Source organism: Lepisosteus platostomus, chromosome 2 (genome assembly GCF_059453375.1).
Source record: "Lepisosteus platostomus isolate fLepPlt1 chromosome 2, fLepPlt1.hap1, whole genome shotgun sequence".
Taxonomy (NCBI): domain Eukaryota; kingdom Metazoa; phylum Chordata; class Actinopteri; order Semionotiformes; family Lepisosteidae; genus Lepisosteus; species Lepisosteus platostomus.
In genome coordinates this window covers 58,676,429-58,702,657 of record NC_142612.1, presented here as the reverse complement: position 1 = coordinate 58,702,657, position 26,229 = coordinate 58,676,429, and the positions used below count along the sequence as shown (strand labels likewise).

At 34.9% G+C, this 26,229-nt stretch overlaps 1 protein-coding gene across 4 annotated transcripts in view; it reads left to right on the top strand.

Annotated features, from left to right (window-relative positions):
- The first annotated feature begins 356 nt into the window (after positions 1-356).
- The window catches only part of glra2 (glycine receptor, alpha 2), a 39,005-nt gene continuing 13,132 nt past the window's right edge, over positions 357-26,229 (top strand). The window contains exons 1-5 of one of the 4 annotated variants that reach the window (XM_088609501.1): positions 357-920; positions 4,649-4,785; positions 11,939-12,006; positions 16,161-16,384; positions 26,002-26,084. In XM_088609501.1, the coding sequence (XP_088465627.1) occupies positions 853-920; positions 4,649-4,785; positions 11,939-12,006; positions 16,161-16,384; positions 26,002-26,084 (580 nt within the window). In that variant the 5' untranslated portion in view covers positions 357-852. Of the gene's footprint in view, positions 921-4,648; positions 4,786-11,938; positions 12,007-12,086; positions 12,155-16,160; positions 16,385-26,001; positions 26,085-26,229 lie in introns of all 4 variants that reach the window. The other 3 variants (XM_088609500.1, XM_088609506.1, XM_088609515.1) reach the window with 3 other exon arrangements.

The following is a 26,229-nucleotide window of genomic DNA, read 5'->3' as shown; positions in this document are numbered from 1 at the left end:
ATTATTTTGGAGGTAGTTTAAAACTTTTCTTTCCCCAGAATATAAATTATTATACATTCTTGCAAGCATGATACTGGACAAAATATGTCCCTCGATTAACAATAAGATCTCTGTTGCTTTTCATGTATAAAACGTAGTGTTATAGAAGTACTGAAGTGTTTCATATAATTCTGACCGTTTTTTGTACCAGGCCCAGCTGGATTTTTTAACACAATAACTTCCGTTTTATAGTCGAAAAAAAGTGGAATATTTGTAGTTGGAGTAACGGCTCATGGCAGTTTTATATTTCCATATTAAAAATCGGCTCACGTCGTCGGCACCAGTGTCTTTGCGCCTGCGTGGACCAAAAAGCCGGAGCTGTCCAAGTGCTGAAATTAATCAGCGGAGCTGAGCGCACGTCGCTCATTCCAGCAGTAGATGATCATCTTTTGAAACAAAGATTCTTGGGCTTTACACTCCATCTTTTGATTTTTTTTTCAAAAAATAATAATGCTACTTGAGTGGAAAAAAGCTGATGGCTAATTATTTATAATTCTTCAGTTAAATGATCAATTGCATTCACCATGTGCTAAAAATCCTTTTGGAGGAGAGAATTCAGTTCTCTCAATTCATGTGTGTGTTCATATTTTTTTCTCCCCATACTTTACGTGGGTATCAGTCTTCCTCTAAACAGAACTATGATTCTAAGGACTGGCATATTATTTCCTGCTCATTATTTGCCGCTCACAAAAAAGTCTTACTGCCTTTTGATTTTAAAGAAAGCAATTTTGGCTTGTGGATCTTGCGTTTGATCAACATTCTCCCATGGAATAATTCAGAGAAGTGTGCAAACAATCACAGAAATCAAGAGGAATGAATCGTCCGCTTGTCAAAATCCTGACGACCTTATTTGCATGTTTCTTAGACACCAACAACTTCAGGTATGTTGATCTTAAAGTAGTCTGTTCGGAAGTTTAGATTTATTTTCCTTTGTGTCGCACAGCAGCGTACCTTTAGGCACGAAATTCTACGTGCAAAATGATTTTTGTTTTGCATTGGTTTTCTTGATTCATAATACGAACACATGTGCGGGATAACTTGATATCACATAAAAGCGATACATACGTATACATACGTATAGGTGTTTATAAGGAGCCTTTTGGACAAGCTCAGTGCTTTCTGGCACTGGCTTAAGGGAACGTTGTTTGTACAGGGTTAAGGGAGAGAGCTCGCTTCTCTTAGATGCAGCCGAAATTGTTTTTATGTTTATTCAAACAGTCCAGGATGTCTAAACGTTTTATTCTCAATGAGTCGGTTAACAATAATTTTGGAAATGCGTTTGGAATCGATGTACAAAGCTGGCAACAATGGTAAAGCGCTTTGTTATAAAATGCATTAGCTGTTTGTCGTAACAGAGAAACACACGACCTTTTTAAGGTAGGAAACGATATCATCGTTTCCTACCGAATACACGGTCAATTAACTTGCGCCTTCTGGCATTCTGTTTGCATTTAGTTTGATTTCTGATTTAGTTTGATTGATTTAATTGACTCTCTTATGCACCTAGGTACATTCCGGATGAAAGTCTTTCTGACAGCATTGTTTGTAAGGCGATTAAAATACGAATGGAGCTGAGTGTTGTGTCCATCAGGAGTTTACTATAGTGAAAGAATGTCGATGTTAAAGCGCTGCTTTGCTTTAGCAGTTCTTACACGGAGCAATTATACGTAAAATGTATTACATACGGGAAATAAAGTAATGTATGTGCTAAAATAATGTAGTGCTTTTTAAGTCAAACCTAATATGTTTCAGTCATACTTCATATAGTACAATACATTAATAAGTTCTAATTAGTTTTGATTATTTATTGTCATTTTAAACCCATAACAGAACCCAAAGATGTCAAATGAAAAACAAATGTTGCAAAATATTTCCCTTATAAATTTTGAAAAGCCTTTAAAATCATGATTTTCCCATGCCAGCATGATGTTTACTGTGCTGTAACATGATTTGCACTGGATATACTGTAGATTCAATTTTTTTATGTTGATGTAGTTGTAGCAACACCTTGAGTTGCCTCAAAATCAGAATAGTCTTAAGTATAAAAGAACAAATGGAGACACTGAAAGATATACTGAATATTTTCTTCCAGGAATACAGATTGATTTATCTATTGTTTACAACAGAAGAGAGTAATAATGTTTTTTTTTCTGCATATCATTAAGGATGTCTGATCATTTTGTTGACAAAGCACCTGAAGCACCTGAGGTCACCATATGTATTTTTGCTTCTTCTGATCTTAACATTATGCTAGAGTCTCTGATCAAGAGGAACACAACTTGTCAAAGTGAATGAATGATAGAGATTTGGTACATGCAAAATAAACCCTTTTTTGTAGCACTTTCATTTTAAATGTGAGTCTCATCCTTTTTCATCTCAGTGCTGCTTTTGACACTGTTGACCATAACATCTGACTTTCTGGAGTTTCTGACACTGCTCTCAAATGGTTCAAATCTTACCTCACTGATTGCTGTCACTTTGTCTCTCTTAATGGGTACAGATCTGAAATTGGTCTTGTTAAGTCTGGTGTTCCTCAGGGCTCAATACTGGGCCCCTTGCTCTTCAGCATTTACATGTTCCGACTTGGTCAGCTTTTAAGATCACATGGCCTAAGCTTTCATTTTTACGCTGACGATACTCAAATATACATCCATACCAAACCTGACACTGATGTGGCTGTCTCTATTCTATCTAATTGCATCTCTGACATAAAAATTTGGATGACTCAAAACTTCCTTCATCTTAACTGCAACAAGACTGAAGTCATGCATATAGGCACCCCCCATCATCTAAGTAAAGCCAGTCCTGTAACCCTATCTGTAGATGGTTCTGTACTTGAGTTTCAATCAAAATTGAAAAACCTTGGGGTTATATTCGATTCTGGCTTAACATTCGACCCAGATGTTCAGCATACTGTCAAAATATCTTTTTTTCACCTTAGAAATATCGCTAGACTACGCCCTATGCTATCATTAACTGTGGCTGAAAAGCTGATCAACACATTTGTGTTCTCTCAAATTTACTACTGTAATGCTCTACGCGCTGGGGTATCTAAATCTACTCTGAACAAACTGCAGTATGTCCAAAATTCAGCATCCAGAATCCTGACCAGGTCTAGTGCAAGTGTTCACATTACTCCTATCCTAGAGTCCTTGCACTGGCTTCCGGTCAAATTCCGTGTAGACTTTAAAATCCTCATGCTCACCTATAAGGCTCTGCATGGCTTGGCACCTCAGTACCTGTCTGAACTATTATCACCCTATTCCCCACCTCGCAACCTTCACTCTTCTAATTCTGCTCTCCTTACTGTCCCCCAAGCCCGACTACATTGTATGGGTGACAGGGCTTTCTCCTGTTATGCCCCCAAGCTCTGGAACTCTCTCCCCAAGGATATCAGAGAGTCACCTTCTCTAAACTCCTTCAAATCCAGACTCAAAACCCTCTTCTTCAGAAAAGCCTTTACTTAACTGGTTCCATTCTTCACCCCTCTGCTTTTTTTAATACCACCCTCCATGGTCTCCTCTATATCTTGTAATTGTGTTTTATCTTGTGTATTCTTCTTATTTATTGTTGTTGTCATCCTGTAAAGCACTTTGAGAAGCCACCTTTAAAGGCGCCATATAAAATAATTATTATTATTATCATCATTAAGCAGTATTAGAACTGTATATGATACAGTATATACTGTATATAAACAGCCAAAGAAGGCTCCGCAGCCGAAACGTTTAGTTTTCTTTCTTTTTTTCAGCATTGAATAAATCTATTACTTGTTTCTTTGCACATTTACACATGTATATCGCGTTTATCTCCATTACATATACTTACTATATATAATGGGTAGTTTGTAGGAACCAAGAATATGGACAAAGTAAGCTCAAACTGCAAGCCCAACTAGTATCTACTAATCCAGTTGTACAAGAAGGTGTGTGCTGGGATTTGTGAAGTCTTTCCCTTCAGCCATTTGTAGAGGTTTGTTCAAATTAAAGGAGAATTAAATATATTAACTGGATGTAGGGGAACATTCTGCTACCACAGTCCTGAAGCCATTTAAGCCTCAGCTAGGCAGCTGCCTGCTGTCTTTAGGAGGAGCCGGTGTAATTTAATAAGAATACAACTTGTTGGAGTGTTATACATGATGATGATTGAACGAAACTCAGTGTGGCCAGAACTCTCACACTTACAAGAGAGAGATTTGAAGGTTTCATACAATAGAACAGTAACATCAGTGATCTCCAGACCTTATTTCTTATGTAATGTTTATGATGAGAGTGCTTCTGTGTGGTTTCCACAGGACTACACAGACATGACACAAAAGGATCTCTTGACATTGCAATTTGTTGACTGTTTATTGATTTACTTATCTCAGTGTAACAGTGAAAATCAAGTTTATTTATTCATGGTAATTTCAAACATCTAACTAAGCTCTGCTTTATTAGTACCACTCATCAGATATCCATGTTCTTAATTATTACAGTTTAAATATTAGCCAAGTGTAAGAATATATGACCTGAGTCTCAGAAATCTTATAATCCAGCTTCATAAATATTAACAGTACATACTCAAGGTAAGAAAATGATAAAATCCTGTCTTGTTTTTCCTTTCTCTTCAGAGTGGCAGTTGCTAAGGAGCATGATTCAAGACCATCAGGAAAAAGCTCCTCCTCAGCCATGTCTCCTTCTGATTTTTTGGACAAATTAATGGGTAGAACTTCAGGTTATGATGCAAGAATACGACCAAACTTTAAAGGTAACTAATTTTTTTTTTTAATGTTTTTTTTAGTTGCAAGATGCAACTAAATGCAAGAAAATAGTCATGTTTTAAACAAAGTAGTTCAGGTGGGTAGCTGCGTCAGCATGCGTAGGCTGCAAAGGAAAAAGTAATAGGTTTATTCCATGCTGAAAAAAAGAAGAGAGAAAACACAACATTTCAGCCATGGAGCCTTCTTCAGGTGTGAGCTTCAGGTTCAGGTGCTCACACCTGAAGAAGGCTCCACGGCCGAAATGTTGTGTTTTCCTCTTCTTTTTTTCAGCATGGAATAAACCTATTACATGTTTTAAACAAATACTGATATGATATTAAATTAAATGTAATGCATTATTAAATTCAATTCTGTTACTCTTCACTGTTGAAAATTTAAATATAATTGCACAGTGTGACCAGAATCTACATTGGTTATCAAGAAAATAAATTAGGCAATATCAGTGTAGTCTTAAGGAAGATAACCTTTGTCATTATGAGACTAATCTACAGTATATATATAAAATCTATAATCTATAAACGCAAACTTTTTATAAACATTCAAATCAATTCCCAAAAAAATGTCAATAACCAAGAAATAATATCACTATAATCTTAACACTGAAAATTATGAAATCTTTAAATTACTGATATGGAAAATATTTTGTACAGCCATTATTTTTTATTTGTCAGTAAGTGCCACAAAATAGGCAGAAATCATAGGTATACTTAGCCATCCCAAATCACAAGTAGAACAATGACAGTTATATACTGTACTGTATGCATTACTGCTAAATGACTCATTTGTGATTAATTCTTGCCCACAAACTTTGAATAAAAGTTGTCTGTTAATCATGTTAGACAAGAGAGAGACAATCGTTCTTGTCTCGTTACAGCCATTGTCAAAGAGGTTTCCAATGCCTTCAGATTTCCAATGCCTTCAGAATTTAATATCTGACCATCTGATAGGATAAGAAATATACACCACAGAGACGCTGGTACATAACCAAGGCATTTCCTTTTGCCTTCTTCAAATTATACTGCAACATTCAATGTACACAGCTTTGATGACGTCTTGATAATGAAAACAGATATTGCCTGCTGTTGTCAAATTTCATTTAGGCCAGCAACTAGACTTATTACATGAACAGGCGATTTGACACATTTCATTACATGTGCAGTTTTTCTAACCTTTTTGTGAACCTGAGAATGTCACATTTAATGGTGTTTTTTTAACACAAGATCGGGAGGAGGTCAAATTCTAATGTCACGTTTCCACACCCTCATATACTGTACAGTATAAACGATCCCTGGCTTCCCACAACCCTGCACATCTGTTCTACCCCCCCTTCCTCCACTCCAGCTTCACCCTTACAGCTGCCACCCTGGTTCATTCCTCACAACTCTGAGGGTGTGTGACAATGCTGATCTTCTGCCAGCTCTGTCATTTTCTCAGCCAGAATGAGCTCAGCCTGACGTGTTTCATCATTATTAGAATTTGACCAAGCTACTGAAATACTAATGGATGTAGTTTTCTAAAGGGTATTGTCTCTTGGTAACTGAGAATTAATCTAGCCATGGAAGGTTTTAATGAGTAAATTTGTTTTAATTTTTTTTCTTATATATTTTAGATTTAGGGTTTTATTTGATCCTTTTCATTATCTCCATCTGCTATTATTCTAGCAAGTGAAGGAATGAATTTATACTTTCTGAGAAATCATGTATACTGAGCTATTCAAATTATAATAAAGTGGAATGAGGATTTTTTAACAAACAAGTTTACAAGTGTTCATAGAACTAATAAGCTGATATAACATTTTCAGTGAAAGTGCCAAAGTTATTAATTTTAAATAACAATGTGATTTTAATTTGTCTTTTGTGGTCTCTTTTGTCCTGTTGTCTACTAGACAAATTGTTGGGGTTGAAACTGAAGCCACTGTTGTGAGCACAATGGAGTAGAATACAAAACTGTTAAACATTCTGAAACAAGTAATGCAATCAGACAGCAAGGCCTGATGAGTTAAAGGAATAGCAAAGGCACTCTTCCAGCCTACTGACCCCTGTGATGATAACACTGTGCATATGCGATATGGGAGTCAGCCTGATCAACAAAGCTTAGCCTAAGCCTTGAGGAAATTGACATTTTGATATTGATGGTGCATTACCAACAGGGAACGGCTAGGGAATTCTCTATTCTTTGCATATACTGTATACACTGTGGACAAGGGATATATGGTGATGCAATTACAAAGGTTGGAGAGGTAAGGGATACCATTTTTAATTGTTCAACAATCGTTGAATTCAAAATGATTATAAAAATAAAAAGCCATAATTGCAAGAGAGTGACAGACATGTCCTGCTGGGTTAATTGATTATTAACACAATTACGTCATGATTTCAACACCTTTAAATGTAATTGTAAAGCATCTGGTGTGGATAAAAATGGATCTTTGATTCAGCTAGGAATGTACATTAAGAAATTTCATGTTTTTTTAATCTGTAGTTCAGCATCTTTAATTTGATAATATTGAAATTAAACAACTTTTCTTTGAGGAACATTAATAACACTAGTAAGAGAAACAATTTTACTGTGAAGACACTTGTAAAAACTATTTTTTTCCCTTGGTTTCATAAGATAGAAGTATTTTGTTAATTTAGTCCCTACAGTATATGCAAAGCCTCCTTATTACGTTTCTCAAAATGAAAAAGTTACTCAGCTTTAGTTCATAAAAAAATTAACAGAAGCACAGGGATCTCTGATGATTTTGTAGGTATCCTGGCTGTGTCAATGCCAGTGTAGTGAAACTGTTTCACTTCACCAGTTTTTCTTTCAAAGAATATTCATTTCACCTGGTGGTGTGGCCATAATCCTGAGATAAAGACCTGACTGCTTCCTAGGGCAGTATGAGATAGACAAGACAAGTGCATTCACTGATGCTCTCTTCCTTGATATAATTTATGCTTCAGTTATTCTGGATTTTCTAACTAAAAGCAATATTCAATGATCAAGAAATTCTCACTACAGCTCATTCTATCATCCAATTAATTAATTTTCTGATTTGTTTACATGTATTATTTTTCAAAATGATGTATTTATGTTTCTTTTCTGCTTACTATCAGTTGTAACCTCTGTGTTGGTTTGCCTAGAAGATTTACCATCGGTAAGATAAAATGAAAAACCTCCCAAAAAGCATTTTTTTCATTTAGCAATTTACAGTAGGATGAAGCACAGTGTCTTCACAGGGCCTCTGATACTGATATAAGCCTGAAACACTGAGTAACATTCCTTTATATTCAGATAAGGTTATGTGACTAAGCTTGAGACAAGAATCCTATGTTTAGTACTTTGGGATCACTTGGTGTTCTCAGAAGGGTTAAATTTAGCACAGTGCCTGGGGGAATCATATGATGTCTTTCACTGTTCTGTCTTTCTTTAGTTATTCAAATGGTTTATTCATACTGAGAGATCTTCTAGGCAAAACCCAGAGAAAGTAACACACATTGCCCATTCACAGGTGAGATATTGTTACTGAAATGCTCCTTGGAGGACCTACAGAATCAAATTACGCAGTTTCAAAGGTGTGTCATGAACAGTCAGAGGTGAAGTAGCCTGGGAATAATGGTGGATAAAGAAGAAAAAAAGGCAATTTGATCAATTCATAGACCAAATAATTGTCAACTGCGTATGGAAGAAAAAGTGAAAATGAAAAGTGAACTTGAAACTTCAAGTGGATTTTCTGCCCTGTTGGTCATTAATATAAATCCTGGTAACTGTAATCCATGAAGAATCTGTTCACTTAAAGGCTGGATTACCGACTGTTATAGTTTTCTTTCTGCACTCATGCATTTGAGGAACAATCAGGTACTAGAATACTAAAGAGAAAATTAGGGCAGGATTTGCCAGTACAATTTATACTTTAGCAATTGCCATAATATTGCTAATAAGAGGCAAATGCAAAGATGAAATCACTGTCCTTCCCATTACTGTAGGCCTGTAAGCACAATTAATGTCTTAAATGTATCTGATCAAATCTTGCCTGCAGCAATGAAAAAGGTCAAAGTCTGTTTTCCAACAATTTTTATGGCCATGATACAGTAAGTTGTACCACATAATTATTTTTCCTCGTGTGTAAAAATACACAGACTTATAAAAGTGTGACATCCTTCAGGATGCTGAATCTATCAAATAAACTCAAACTTTTCTTTTAGATTTTTTGCCATGAGGAGTTTTATTAAAATCCATGAATAAGATGTGTATTGTCAAACATAATCAAATCATAAAAAAGTATTTATGAAGATAAAAATTCTAATTATTGGATAAAGATTTTTTTAAAGTATTTTTACTAGATTTTTATTATATTACTAGATGTATTGAACAGCAGTTGTTTGGAGCAAGATACATGCTGTCATAATGAGATTATGTTATCAAAAAAATGTACATCCAGTATTTACAGGATGGTTGAAATATCAAGTTAAGATGAAGGCAAATGGCGTTTGAACCAGGGTTACCGTACCTCCTTTTCAGAATAGTTTAAATCTTGCAATATGTTTCATTCCTTGAGCGTGGCAAAATATTTTGTGCTTCAAGTATATTTTTGAGTTTTGTACAGTATCTTAAACTAAGATCCTATTACGATGAGTTTTTTTTATTTGCCATTGTACTGTACTTTCACTAGTGAAAATAAGTGAAAAGCTAAAACTGAAATAATCAGTACATTTCATACTCACATATGTACATCACTTTTTTATGAAGGAATTTATTTTGCATTTTGTGAACATCCAGGCTCTTACAAAGTTCAGTTGCCAGTGAAGTTTATAGAAGTCCTGGTCTTGCTCTTACCTTCTCACAGGAGATAAAGGGCTCTCTGAATGCAGAGTACAAGGAGCCACTCAATTGTAAGAACTGAAGCAATCACTGCAGCTTCGGAGAAGGACCTATATTCAACAGTACATTGTACAGACATTCTGTTTTACACTGTTTTCTTTTGGCATTAAATAGAAATGTGGACACAAATTCTAGTAAATTTGTTTAAATAGCATAAAATGTTGATAAAAATGTGAATCAAACACATCTTAACAAACATATTTTTCAACAGCACAGTGCTTTATTTCTGTTAATTTTGATTGTGATGGACATTCAATCAGTGTTCATGAAATGGAGTGATACAACTTCAGAACTTAAGACTGTAGCAAGAATTTTAAACTATGTTAAACTAAATGTTTCCTTTACTGTATACTTCCTTATATTTCATTAAGAATCAGAATATCAGAACTGCACAGGAAATTTAACTTTATAATTATTTTGTATTTTTTTTTAAAAAGATCAGTCTTGTTTTTGATGACAGTGTTGTTTTCAAAAGGATATTGAACTAATGCAAACAAATCTTGGAGATCAAAAACTATAAGCTTTTTAATATTACTGAAAACTATATTTTTATTTCTCTACTTGACTTTTATCCCCCCAAAAAACCTTTCCTCACATTCCAGGTATGAATCTATTTATAATAAGTTAGACATCTGTAAAAAAAAGCAGAATCCAGTTAAAGAAAAGGAATATAATGAACTGCAAGCATGGGTAAAAAGCAATATTAGAAAAGCCAAGAGAGAAGTAAAGAATAAGATTGTAGTGGCAGCTAAAATCAATAAAATATTTTTCTTCAATATTACAACACCAGAAGAACAATAAAATATGAAGTAAAGCATTTCACCAATAAAGATGGGAAACTTCAAGACAAGAAAAGGGAAATGGCTGATGTACTATGGTAAATTAATATTTGACTCACGTTTTCTAAGGAAGAAATCAATAACATGCCTCAGGCCAAGGAAAGACACACTTCTGTATTAAATAATATTAGCTTAGATGAAACTGTGATACAGGTATTAGAAGCATCTAAGATAAACTCTTCAGGGCCTGAATGGTATTCTACTAACTGTATAGGGGTAAAAACCATTAAATACTGCATAACAGAGGGTAATACACAGCCACTCATAAAAGACTTGACAAAACTGAAGCAAATACAATGCACTTCAAATGTATCCATACCCTGATAAAACAGGAAAAATAAACAAAATAACAGAAAGATTTACAGACATTTTTAAGACATTGATCTCAATTAATGTCTAAAAAATCCAAGCATCAGACGTATTCACACCATTGTAGTTAGTATTCTGCAAATGCTCCTCTGGCAGGGATTACACAGATTGATCAGAAAATATGATTTTGTGGAAGGTGTGACTTTTCAGAATAGCTTGTACATTACCTAGAGACTAGATCTAAGTCTCCAGAGATGTTTTGGCAATTTGGCTTTCAATCCATAAAAAAAGGTCTCAACTAGTTGAAAATGGGCAAAAAAGAATGCAGGTGAAAGGTTCAATGTTTAGATACAAATATTTTTTTAGATAGAAACTTTATTAATCCTGTGAGGGAAATTGCAGGATTCCTGTATGTACTGTACATTTGACCTCTTATTATTTATACTGTACAGCTTGTATTATATTATGATTCATTTTCATTGGCCACTTCATTTTATTCAGCCATATAAGAGCATTTTGCATCAGTGCACCGGTTATTCTGAGACATTATTTGGCATTCGGTAAGCATTGCTATAAATGCTGTGAGTCAGTGTAGATTAAATAAAAAAAACAAAAATATTAACTTTTCAATTAATGTTCTAGTTACTATGTATCTATAATTATACAATATATACATGAGAAACTAAAAATTTTCAGCAACTCTCAAATCTATCAACGTATTTTCCTGAACACATTCTTTAAAGTTATCAATTAATAAGAAATTTGATCATTTAATGTAAAGTTGTTTGCAAGTTTTCAATTTTGAGAAGGAACAAAGCATGTAAAATAACAGGATTTTATACGTTACATTCACTGTTGTTTGATTTAGTGTTTTTTAAAGAGAAAGTCCTTAATTGCAGTACTCAAATGGTGTGGACCTGCTATACCTTGAAAAAAGGGGAAAATTCATACAGGACTATCCAGAAATTAATGCTGTTTAGCCAAAATGCCATTATTGAATTTTAATTAAATTTATAAAAGCACCTCTTGCTATACTATACTGTATAGTGTATATATCTGATATTGCAGTTCAAATGCAAATGTCACTTTTCTCCAACACATCTTGCAACATTCTCATTGCATTCCACAGGTCCTCCAGTAAACGTTACTTGCAATATTTTTATCAACAGTTTTGGATCTGTCACAGAGACAACAATGGTAAGTGTTGTGATGCCACTGGCACTTTTTCTTGTGTATTATGAAAAACATAAATGTGTTATTTATTGTTCAACTTTCAGGTCCTCCTGTTAATGTTACCTGCAACATATTTATCAACAGCTTTGGTTCAATAGCTGAAACTACAATGGTGAGTTGGACATGTCATGCAGACCATTATATGAAGGTCTGCTGTCTTTCCCAGATTACCAACAAATTAAAAAAAAACAGCATATAAATTTTAAAAGTTTAACCTTAGGACACTGTAACAGTTTATTGGCTGCACTATGCCTTATGGCTGGTATGGAACTACTGTATACGTCACTGTTCAGTGGTTGACAAAATATTCGGCTACTGAGAATTAATAGTCATGCCACTAAGAATTAACATATGGGCACAGATTACACTATACATTTTGTCAGTTAATTTGTCTCTCCTGTAGTTGTTACCATCTTTGAGTAAGGGTTGTAATTTAAATACTAAGTACATATGTTTCAGTATGGGAAACTGTAACTCAAAGTAGAATTGATCTAAAATACTATCAAACCAGCATTATGAATGCAGTAACTACCACCAACTTGAAAAGCCAACATTCAGATCCCTGAAAAGATTACTCCCTGAACCTTCAAGAAACTCACTACAGAAATGCCCAAATCAAATGAGTGTGTTATATTTGCTCAGTTTAAACAATCAATTGGAGCTTCCAATAAACTGTGTGATTGAACTGTAAGATGATTTGAAAAGGCAGTGGTTTCTGGGAAACACTACAGGCTTCATATAATGGATCTCAATAAAACCACCTGCACGAATCAATACTAACTGCATTTCAAAACCTATTTCTTCACATCTACACACTAACTAATAATGAAAGAATATTTATCTTTTGGGCATAATACTATGATAAATCTCCACTTGCTTTATTAGAACTGCAATAGAAATCTCTGGTCTATTTTGAGTTATTTATGAAGCAAAGTTAATTGTTTTTTAGTTCCTTTACAGAACACAGTAATAAAACAACCGAAATTAAAGACATTCCATTGTCCAATTACCAGTTGCATTCGAATATATTTATGTGATATAATTTTTCAAAAGATTTTTTTTCTCATGTATAACAGAATAATTAAATTAAAAAGTGACCGTTGTTCCCATTTTAGGAAGCACAATTTAGCCAATAACGTTTTTAATTTTATTATTTTAGAATAATAATAATTTTACGTTATAGGTCTATTTTACGTTATAGGTCTCAACAAGCAGAACACACTGATCGTTCCTCTGTGGGAATTCCAGTACTCCCTCAATTATTTAGCAAATCCTACTAGTTCAGTGAAATAATTACAGAGCTCTCTGTTTCAGAAGTCCTTTGACAGCCTGCTTGTAGAGAACACATGAACAACGTGGTTTAAAAGCTTTTAAAACCAATTTAATGTTGCTTATTTTATCTTATTCATAGGTTTGCTTATAAATATAAAATAAAGAAAATTAGCAATGTGCCTACTTTTGGGGCATTTTATTTTAACAAAGTACATTTTGTAAAGCACATTTTAAGACCTGGGAACAATTGTTATATTTGGTCAGTTCACTGCAGAGGGTGACCATGTGAGAACATGAGGGAAATCACAAACCTGGAGGCATAAATTGAGGCCTTACACATCTCTGGCTGAAGAACTGAATAGGAAAAAACTGATTTTGTCTCCGAACATAAAGAGAGGTTTTAAAACAATTTAAAACAATCAGTCCTTCAAAACACAGCTCTGCAGTTACCACGGTTAAGTCAGTCTAACCTTTTCTGAGCACAAACAATTCTCACACTTTTCTGTCTCCAAACAATTTCCAACTCAACTTTCAATTTTAAAATCACAGGAAAAATACATATTGCCCCTCTTTCCATAGTTAGTCACAAGCTGGACTGTCACAATATCTGCATTTTGGCAATGATTGTAATATTAAGGCTTTTTGGTAATTGTGGTAATCTGACATCCATAAGAGGTTTACTTTTTATGGTGAAAATTATATTTCTTGTGTATTTAAAACTGAGAACAGGAAGAACGTCTTTATACAATCATTGGTGGGAATGTGGGACAGGCTGCCCAGCCAAATTGTTGAAGCCTGACTTCTGTCAAGAAATGTTTGGATGAGATCCTCTCACCATTTAGCTACTAGGAATTAACTTGACCAAATGGCATCCTCTCGGTTGGACTGTAATCTTTCTTAAATAGACGATTGTTTCCTAAAAATATATGTTATAGTTAATACATTTTTAATTCAACTCCGGGATATAGTGAATTAAAAAAATGTATTTACTTTCCAGAACACAGATGGATCAAATCTAGGGTATATACAGTATTCATGTGGAAATTTATGCAGTTTCACTTGCTGTTACGAGTTGATTATAGCAGCTGACCAATACAGCATTAACACTTCCTAAATGTATTTAACATTTAAAAGACATTCCTGTTTTTGATTAGGACATTGTTTCTTTTTTTCCAAAATAATTCATTTAAAGATTAAAAAGAAAAGAAATCTAGAAATGACTGACATTTTATTTTTTGATACCGTACCTAGGAACAATTCTAAATAATTAAGAAATAACGCAACGAAAATAAATTAACACTAAGCACTTCCAGCACTAAGTAATTATTTCTTATAATTTTACACTTTGCTTACAGTACATGCTTTTTCACAAGGTAGACCAGCAGGGCTTATTCCAGGAGAAAATTGCTTTTTTAAAATTGACATTAATCTTGTCACTGTGCACTGAAAGGTACAGTATTCCACAGGGCTGGATTCTCTGAATCATTTTTTCAATCTTCAGAAATGTTTGCACACTTAATCCCTGTCTTCAGACCAGCCAGTGTTTTTCTCGGATATTGGATAACATTTTTTTTTGTTTCTATACTTGCAATATTTTTACAAAGTTTACAAGTTACAACTAAATGTTACAAAATCATTTTAAGGATTTTAACTACTCACAGGCAATATTAAAACATATAAGCACTAATATTAATTTGTTGTTCATTACTTCAATGTTTTGCATACCATTCTGTTCCACTTGTATGTTTGAAGTAGCCATGAAACATTATCAGTGTGTTCAACATGAAATAAAACTACATTTAGCATTCTGAATGGAATTGGCTACATATTGCACTTTTGCACACGTCATTTAATGATGTGAAGTGCACTTTGTAGAGATGAAAGTGCATTTCAAAACACAAAAAAGGTTTTCTCTTGAAATCTGAACAAAATGCTTGTTTTTACTGTGATGACCTTTGCTCTTAACAAACATATGGAAATTATTGTTTCTACAAAATAATGCAGAGTAACTTCTTCCGGTTAGAAAAACAAGGCAATTTGAAGTGAAAATTTGAAAAAAGACTGTTAAAGAGCACCATTTGATGTGGGCTATGCAATGCATGCTACAGCTTTTGATATGAAGAGACTAGAATCCACTATGTCCCTTCTGTCCAAGATTAGATAACTAAAGTACCATTCAGTCTTTTCTCTTATTCATTGTATATCACAAGGCAAAGGTCACCTCCTTAGTTGCAGTACTTGTTGTTTGCAATGTCTTGCTGAATAAAGGCAGTCTAGAAATCATGATTCTCAGTAGAGACTGTATTTCTCAATGTTTTTTATGACCCCAACATTTGCTGGTCTTTGTACCAGTTAGAATTTGTCTTACCCGGAACATACTCTTATTAACTGCTTAAAAGCAGCACATACATAGGTCTTAGAAAATCTAACGGATCATTTGAAATCAGAGGCTCTGTAAGAGCCGGAAACAAAGAGTTCAAATGATTCAGGGTATTTGTTTAATTAAGGGATTGGTTCTGTATTTGATAGCTCAGCTGGAATGAAAGTTAGTAGACCCTAGGTCAGGAAACTCAGATTGGGAGTAGCTCATATTTTGTTGGGAATCCCTCATCTAAAGTATAAGAATACCTTGATGAAAAAAAAGTGCCTGGCTAATCTGATATATAATTACATCTGAGATATAACTACACATATATACAGTTATAATCTGAAGTGCTTGTGCAATATGTTTGACTAAAGTCATTTTTCACCCTCAGTCTAAAATTCAGTTTTCTGTTTGCACACTGAGAATCTCTTTGTGCTGCTGAGAGTCAGGACAGTCGATGTAATGCTTGATATATTCCCAGGATTACCGGGTGAACATATTCTTGAGGCAGCAGTGGAATGACCCACGCTTGGCCTACAGTGAATACCCCGATGACTCTCTGGATCTGGACCCCTCTATGCTAGACTCTATTTGGAAGCCAGACTTGTTCTTTGCCAATGAGAAAGGGGCCAACTTCCATGATGTTACAACAGACAACAAGCTACTGAGGATTTTCAAGGATGGCAATGTTCTGTACAGCATCAGGTGAGCAATGTGTTCTGCTGTGAAATCCTTGAGCAAATTCAAAATGGTCTAAGACTTGAGAGTTTTTTTTCTTTTTTTGCATGCTGACTGGACAGGTGCTGTTCTGCTGCATGCAGTAATTAAGCACTATGTTGTAAATGAGATGTCAATGCAAATGCACTGTTGAAGTTGCTGTTCTGTCATGTATAGATAATGCTTCTTACAATTCCATTTGCAAAAAATTTCTTACTTGTTTTAATGTAAGAAAATTGTATTGATGAGAATATCTGATTGTTGCACTGAAAATTCAAGCTAGATGGAAGTGTATATGGATGATTTGGGTTTATAAACAGTGACTGGAATATGCACAAATCAACAGTACAATACTGTTACAAATAATAATGGGATTTTTAGATATCATACATCTATAAAATCTGTCTAATCTCTTGCAGATTTTCCTAGACACAATGTTACATTTTTGTTGGACATGGTTCGTACTGTAGGTAGCTAATGGTATACCTGAATGGCTGTACTTTCTGTGTGAATTTACAATTACAAAGTGCAGCAACAGTGTATTAGAAGGTACAGAAAGGATCTGTCCACTGCATGAGAAAAACAAAAGTTGTCAGAATATGACTATTAAATGTACAGTTCTGTAAAAAAAAATAGTATGGTACATACTGTATGTCAAAATGAAAGTATCCAGATAATGTATACATTTGAAGTTGGATGCGGCATACATATTTCAGATTAAAAAACATGTTGACATGTTGTAGGCTAAGTGTTTATCCGTGTAAATAAATTAAGAAGATTTTTTTATACAACTACTGCACATGTAGTTATTCCCTGTTGGGTACCTTCTTCTGAACATTCTCTGCAGGTGAATGATAGTTTTCTGTATGAGCCACTGAAATGTGTTTCTTCTTTCCTTGATTTCCGTCTTGTGTCAAAAACCAGGAGTCACAGTAACAAACTACCAAATAAGTGACTTCTGTAGTGTGAAAAACTGTTAGGATAATGGTGACCATGCTTCTATTTTCCTTACATTTCAAAATTAAATGCTCTATACTATATATTGAAAAAAATAATGAATTGAGCATTTAATACACCTACCTTAAAATTGTACGGTGGCCTTGAAGTACAGCCCAAACTATAAAAAAGAACGCACACTAGAAAAAAGAGGTGCACCGTGTGTGCTCCTTCTTAAAGTGTGTGCTGCACTCCAAGGCCACTGTTCAATTGTAAGGAAGCACTCTTGTTTGAGAAATCACTGTGATGACACAACCTATGTTATCCAATTCTGCTTATTATATTCTGTATTGCACAGCCATGTAAATATATTCTATATCGTTCTGTTCCTACTTCTTCTATTAAAAAACAATTCTATAGTCATATACTGTATTCTAGGATCTTTTAGTCATTTTGGTTTATGTCAATGTGATCGAAATACTTTCTGTTCTTCATTTTTCTACAAATCACTACAAATTATTTTTGTAGTTATCTGTAGAAATCTAGAACAAAACATACTTTTTTAGCTTTTTAGGGATGTGTCAAGAGCACAAAATAACGTTAATCATGAGCAACACCTAACAATGAGTCGTCAATTAGATTTGATTGGTAATCAGGATGGGATAGCTACTACAACACTTCCGGTGGGCTGCTCAGACAGTTTGAGATGTTGTGATCATGAGTTTTGGAAGATTCCAATTAATGTGAAGCAGCGTTTGGCTTCTGCTCACCCACCCGTGACTTTGTTAATACTGTATGCAATAGTTAACACAATGAATCTCAAATAGTCACTGGGACAGGTGTTGGCTTTGATGGCCAATACATCGTTACAGTTGCATTGCAGTATTTTTCAGATTTAGGGATGGTGTAAGCAGTAAGACAGAGACTCGTCCTGTTGAAAGGACATGTTCACTGGCATGTACAGTAGTTACAGTATGTAGTCACCTCAGAGAGAGGTCCATACCTTTCATACACCACAGGCCAAAACGTAGGACCACAACCACTGGTAGGTAACTGCAGGTACACTGCAGGTAAAGACACTGCTGCTTTACTTCTCCTTTGATTGTAACTGAACCAAAACTGACCACACCTTTAGCAGAATCTAAATAGGTTTCAATTACATAATATAATTTTGGGCCAGTTTTCATGACCTGTGACATTTTTCTTCATATATTAAGCGAAAGTACATTTATCAGTTACTGTACATGTGCCACATGTGCCTTCTCCCTCATGAATCATGTATCTCTGTTTGGGAAAGCAACTTTTGAAATGTGATCCATTACTGTTACATATTACTTGTGGAAGAGATTTTTTTTGAAAATTAACAAGAATTTGGGTTAAAATATTTTAAAACTTCACCCATGTAAAAGAGATCAATGTAATGTGTGCACAACAACTACAGTACATAATAAGACATTTCCTCTTAAAAGTAATTCCTCCCAGCTTCCTTTTAATTAAAAACGTTACCCAAGCAACTCTAGTGGATTCCTTTTTTAAAGTAATTTCCCCTAACACTATGTTTTGCCAATTTCAAAATACAGGATGTTTAGAAGAATGTGTTTGAAGCCAGTCTAATTTACTACAAAAACCAACAAGCAAATGAGTGCAGTCAAGGGTGTGTGAAGGGCAATAAAAATGCCACTTACACAGATGTAGTGCAGAGAAGATATTTTTTCTTGAATGTGGTTGTTTAAAAGCACTTTATGCATTTGTCCAGTACAAAACCATTAGGCTTTGTCTGAGAGTGTGCTAAATGGTCATAGTTCACAGGTACAGATTATCAGGATTTCTGAAAGAGGTGAGTTGTTGGACCCCTGTGCAAAGCCATGAGGAAGGTAGTACGAGCAAAAGTAAATCCAATATTCCAAATCCAAGTCGTTAGGCAAGAACGAAGTAAAAAGTAGGAGAACCAGGTGGGTAATCAAAGGAGTCAGGTCGAGAATAGTAGCGCGCTCAAGAGAAAGCTGTGGAAGACTTTTCAATAGTGAAGGTAGGTAAGCCTGTGAAGAGTGTTTAATTATTGAAGAGAGAGAGACATGGTCAGATAATTAGTTCCTGGATGAGCGTGTGTGGAATTTAGTACGCGTGGGAATGCCAGGGCGCTTACGGGAGAATCTATGAATCGTGACACAGATCTCTCAGCTGTTTGTGGCAGCACTGATAAAGGCACAACTGTCTGGCTTGTAGAATAAGAATGTAGCTTAAGAATTTTGTTGCATTTGTAAAATGATTATAAGTATTGAAATATTAAAGTGAAACCTACAGCTAATATGAAGTACCTTCTATATAATGAAGTAATAACCGTATGATGAATACAGTATTTATATCGAGAGCACTTAAGCTATTTTGAGTTGGTGTTAGTTAAATCAATTGCTGTGGTAAGATGTTATACCATTAAAGACAATTTACAAGCTTCTGACAAGATATTTCCTCATGTATATTTTAATTCAGAAAAGGCTCCAGAAGAGCACTAAGGTGAATTAAGTCAATTTCACTGCAACTACACTTATTTCTCTCAAAGTGTATGACTACTGAAACTCTAGTGCTGAAGTACTGCTGTACAAATTGCCTGTACATCCACTATTTATACTAAATGTCTGGAGTTCAATTATTTTTCAATGAAACACTGAAGACTGGTTTTAGGCAAGTGAATAAGAAACTTGTTATTTGATCAATCCTAAAAAAATGTGTGTTAAAAATCTAAAACAATACCTCAGAAAATTAAATTCAGTTGGTTGAATCAGCAAAGGGAAGGTTTGCTGTCAGTGATGGATCAATGACCAATTGCCTTTCTTCTCCATCTATTTTCTAACTGCTTCGTAAAATTCAGGGTCCTGGAGGAGCTAGAGTCCATCCCAGTAAGAGATACACTCTGGATGCTAGTCAATCACAGGGCAGACACGCAGAAACAGACATGCACACCTAGGGCTAATTTTCCTAGAAGTATTTACCTATCAGTATATTTGTGGATTGAGGGAGGAAGCCGGAGAACCCTGAGGAAACCATGGGACCACAGATAATAGCTCAGGGATTGAACCCCAGCACTGCTAACAACTGTACCAATGTGCCACCCTTTTCTTCACATTCATTAACATAATGATGGCGAGACTGGAAACTGGCCAACATATTTAGAGCAATTTCTGTAAACTGCAGTTTTACAACACACAGTAGCTGGAGCCTGGCCAAGTTCCATATCTGTTTACATGCTATGTCTTGCAAAAAACTTCAAGACCCTTGCACAGTTTTCACAATTTGTTGCTTTAAGGCTTTCAAATTTAAAGTAGCCATTGATATTTCTCATATACACAACCCACATGCGACATTAAAAGTAGAAAACTAAAAAATAGTAAACAAATAAATAGTATGAAAGAAAAGTAAAAAAGTAAAAGTTACATTAGCATTCAAATCCTTCAATGTGGCAAAACTAAAATAATTCAGGCGCACAACATTACCTTAACAAGTCATACAACTGTGTGGCTTCTGTGTGCAATAATAGTGATTCACATGATTTCAGAATAAATACACAGGTCTTTGTAAGTCCCCTTAGTCAGGTCATGAATTTCTAGCAAAGATTCAATCATGAAGACCAAGGAGCTTTCAGAAAAACCCAGGGGTAAAGTTGTATAAAGGCACTGACCAGGAGAAGGGTATAAAAGACCCTTAATATCTCCTTGAGCATGTGAAGTCCATCAGTAAGAAGTGGAAGACGTGCTGACAATGTCTAGATCAGGCTGTCCCTCCAGCCTGAGCAGCCAGACAAGAAGGAAACAGCTTGGGAATACCACCACGAGAACAACGACTTTGAAAGAATCCCAGAGTTCAGCCACTTAGATGAGAGAAAATATTCAGAGGAGAACAATTTGCCAGTCACTCCAGAAAGGAGGCAGTATGGCAGAGTGGAAAACCAATCTCACACCCCCCATGGAGTTTGCAACAAAGAATTTAAGTGATATTGCAAATATTTAACACAACAGTTTGTGGTCAGAGAGGTCTAAATTGGATGCAAATGCAAAATGTTGCATCTGTCACAAACCAAACATAGTTAATCACTCAGTCAACACCATCCTTACTGTCAACCACAGTGGTGTTAGCATTATGTTATAGTTATGCTTCTCATCATCAGGAACTGGGAAGGTGGGAAGATCATCATGTGTAATGTAATCAAAATAATCTTACTCTTACTGTGTGGTAGAACCATGTGAAATGTACCAGAAGACAAATTGCTAATAAAGGTCTATTCAAAAAGTTTGCTTGTGCCCTTCAAATCATTCTGGAAGAACAATGGTTTAGAGCATAGTCAGAAGGCAAGAAGAGATGAAAAACCATCTATGAGTAAAACCAAGAAAGCTTGCTTTAATATATGTTAACTCTTTTCAGTGAAGACTGAAGAGTGTCTGAAAAGCTGGCTGTGTGGTCTGAATTAAATATCTACACCTTTTATTTGGTTCTATCCCTGGCAATTCTGTGACTCACAGGTCTCCAAGCTGAGTTGTTCCTTAGGACTGCTGTTACATTAGAAAGTGTTATTTCTTTGACAAGGGAAACACTGGCTTATTTTTTATTTTCCCTTCTTACAAGCTAGAGCACTTTCTTTCTGTTTACAACTGGATCTGTTGCCTAACTAATCTAAGAACAAGGTTCCTTTGGCCTTTTTTTTAGCATTTTATTGTTTTAAAAAGAGGTTAAAAAGATCAATTTTATTTCTGGGTATATGGAGAAAATTCTTGAGAGTGCTTCTTATGGCAATTGTTCAACAGTATGAGGAGAGTTAATTTTATATTTGCCATGTGTTTCTGTTCTAATGTGCAGTATCTTGCTTAGTTTAAAATGAAATATTAAAGCTGCAGTTAGAGGGATATCTAAAAACACAAAGCAGCTTTTCCACCACTGCACAGAGCATCCCTAGAGGCACAAAAAATGTAACAAAGTTATTGATTTCTATACTTCTTTGCTGCATTATTAATAACCTGCTGAATCAAAAAGAACTGCATTCCTGGGAAGCATGGACCCCAATGTGTACAAGTTTCAGTTAATTTGTAATACAGAAAAACAGTGTTTAGATTAGCAGACATGTGCTAAAGCAACCACTTTACTGTACCCTCCAAAGTATATAGTACCTTCAGTTTTATGATAGGATTTTTAGTGTTTCAAAAGAAGCACTCCCTCATCAAAGACTTCCCTTCTCAAGAGCTCAGCCTTGAAAGGATTATTGCAATCTGAACAGAACCACTTCTGCACCTGAGCAGCAGTCTTGTTTTTAGTCAAGGACTAAGTCAGTCTGGAGCATTTGTATGGAAAGAATGAAAAGGCTGCTCTGGTAACAACAATAAAACTGTCTCCCAGTCTAATAGATTCAATCACTTCTGGGATGAAGAGGTCTGCATTGTAAAACTAGTGAGGAACAAAAATTGTGGGCAACACTGGGCAATTTCCCAGAAAGAATGTCACTATCTGTAGGAGATGTGGCTGCAATATTTTTATACTGTTTACCTGTCAGCTTATGCCAGCGAGGGCTATTCCCATGAAATCAAGGCTTCGCAAGAACCGTGGTATGAAGACAAATTATTTTGGCTTAAATACAGTGGCTGTGTTTTTTTATCTTCTGTTTTGTTGCTTTTCAAGATTCTTTTTTAATAGCATTGGATACTAGTGAATGCACGCTGACATATCAGATGATTAAATCTGAATATCAGATTTTGTGTGCTGGATAAAATATTTCAAAATATATGTCTTGTTTTACATATGTAATTAATTGTTTGCATTGATCTGTTCAAATCAAATTTTTGTCCGTTAATTCTCTATTGTGATTAAGAATGGGAAAAAAATGCTTAGCTCCCATTAATTTAATGGAACCGGTTGGTTAAATGGAACCAAATCCGCTGATCTACTGTACATCACATACAGGTTAGTACATAAGAAAGAGGCCAGGAGAATGAATCCCAACCAAGATAAGTCTTTGGTGACTGTTTTTACAGTACCTTCAATTTGTTTGTTCTCCGTTCCCTCTGTGACCAGTGAGTTAGGAGGTAGTATTAATTCCAAATACTGTTTTATTTTTGGAAGCAGGTGAAATTAGAAGCTCTACTAGTGGCTATACATCTGATTTTCTAATCAGGGATGAATATGCTTCCCTTTATTAATTAGATACATCAATGGTACAGTAAAATTCAGCCAGCATAATTGTTAACAGTCTAAATCAAGAAATCAAGCATACTGTAAAAAGTTTTGTTCAATTCATTGGTTATTTCAGCTTATTATGGAATGCATATTTTTTAAATGCTATTAAAATAAAGACTTGTTCTAAACTAACTAAAAAAGCTCTGTATAATTAGTTATTTTATAAACAGGGAATCAATTCAGTGACATTGCAAGCATGGGATGATATTGATTTTGTTGGTTGCTACAGTATATGACTGAATGAATCAATATATAATTGCATATGAGAAGAATAAAAGGTATAAACATGACATCTGAAACAAGGTTGTTAGATATTATTTCGGTGTTCATTTTTTCATTATAGAGTATGTTGAAATCCTTTCAAACATACTAGTCTTTCAAAAGATTCATGTTCTGTAGCTAAATTAAGTATTGATTATGTGTTTTTTTAAACTAATTCATATTACTGTTTTGTACTGGAGTGGGGTAATTGTAGTTGTGGATTTCTGATGGGTGGATATAGGGAATCAGTTCTCATCAATAATCACTGGTTAGGCAAATGTGTGAAGACTGGAATTCTGCAGACCAGATTGCCAGCTATGTGTCCAAACGTCCAAGCCACAATGGCTGGATTTGTATTACTGGAGGATGTGTGCAATTATCACTTGTATTTATTAGACTTGTTGTGCTTGAAGTGGAGACAGTATTAGAACAAATTGAAAAACACATCTTTCAAACATTTGTCTCTATGCTAACACTGAGATCCTTATTTCACTTGTTGTTTGGCACATGCATCCATTTTTCTTGGCTAGTAAATCATATGTTTGTTTTGGTGTAGTCTTTTAAATTGTCAGGAGTCCTGCAGGCAAATAAGAGGATAGTTCTGGTTAAACAGCAGCATTGTGTAGGTATTTGTCTATGATTTATATTAGCATATTGGACACAATTCCCCATCTTCATAAATGTTTGTGACTTGTATTTTAAACAATTCTTGAATTTTAACTTTGCCTTTTTTTTGTGAAATAAAGCAACAGTACTTGGTCCTACATGATCACTCTTATTTATATTAAAGGCTATCCACTGATAATCTACAATATATTTTCAGTGTGATTTTTTTTCTTTCTTTATTTAGAAAAAAGAGGAATGAGGAAACTGGAATGAACAACTATGCTAGCTTCAGATATAGTGGCTACTTTCCACCTGTGAAAATAACCTGCCCCATCTCACTAAAGGAAATAAATGTGATATAAGGATAAATATTTCAGGGGAGAAAATGAGGTTTATTAAAGATAACCCTGGAAAACCTTGAATTGGGAGCTTTGCCTTACATGGTTGTGAACTCTAATGGGGAATATGCTGTGTGTAACAAGATTCACTCATATTTGTTTCATTACCCCTGAAAATGCTATGTATACAGTACATAACTGACACAAATTCTGAAGATTAGTGATCCTACTGTAAATCAGATGTCAGTGGTACTGCACTTCACTGTGATGACTATTCACTTACTACTTGTTGTCTCTTTTCCCTGTGCTTTAAAAATTTCTTAAACAAACGGGTTATACCTCTGTTAGGTGTCACTGTTGGAGTTACTGTATGTTTACAGTCTATGACATTTCTGAATTTCATCATTTGAGTTCAGAGCTGTTGCAGTACATTGATGTGACAAGTATTCTATCCTTCTATTTTTCTGAAAGTAATTATTGTTTTTTTTTTATTCAGCAGACACTTTTGTATCCAGCAGTTTACATATGTGTTCATGTACTGTGTACAACTGAACACTTTACTGCTACCATCTGAGTAAAGTTCAAGAGTATAACTGGAGAGCCCCACCTTCCAGTTACATATTCAGAACTTGAACCTTAGGAACACTGTTGCGCCGACAAAAACTAAATCCAGTCAGTTTTTGTTTTAGATTTCCACAGACTGTATATTTAATTCAAAGCAATAATGAGTGGTATCTGTAGCTCAGGTGGGTAGTTGCGTCAGCATGCGTAGGCTGCAAAGGAACAAGTAATAGGTTTATTCCTTGCTGAAAAGAGAAGAAAGAAAACACAATGTTTTGGCCTTGGAGCCTTCTTCAGGCGTGAGCAGACGTTGTGTTTTCTTTCTTCTCTTTTCAGCGTGGAATAAACCTATTACTTGTTCCATTAATGGTATCTTCCCTGTAAAATGCCTTGGGCATTTAAATAAAAAATGTGTTTCTAAAAACCACTCTAACATGTAGTAGTTAATAATGTTTTGACTGAATTGAATATACTGTAGGGATCAGCAGGTTTTACATGCTAGCTGAGTTTTTGATTATCATGTACAGAAATGTGTTTCCATTGTGGATCTTTTTGTTATGTAAAATAATGTGTGTGATAATGATGTGTTAACAGTTCCATTCTTGTTTAAGGATGTTCAATGCTCTGATTAACTGCAATTCTCTATATAGTTTGTTAACACAGTATTTATGATTGGACTTTTTTAAGGTTGACTCTTATCCTGTCTTGTCCAATGGACTTGAAAAACTTCCCGATGGATGTTCAGACCTGTGCAATGCAACTAGAGAGCTGTAAGCTATTACCATTTTTTTTTGCTTTTTGTTATAGTCAGAAAAATGTAAAAGAAGGGCCAAGACAGTTGAAATTTAAACTTTTGTTTTAGTAGTTCTGTTATTTTGAATACAGCACTTCATATCATCTTTGTGTATTCCATCA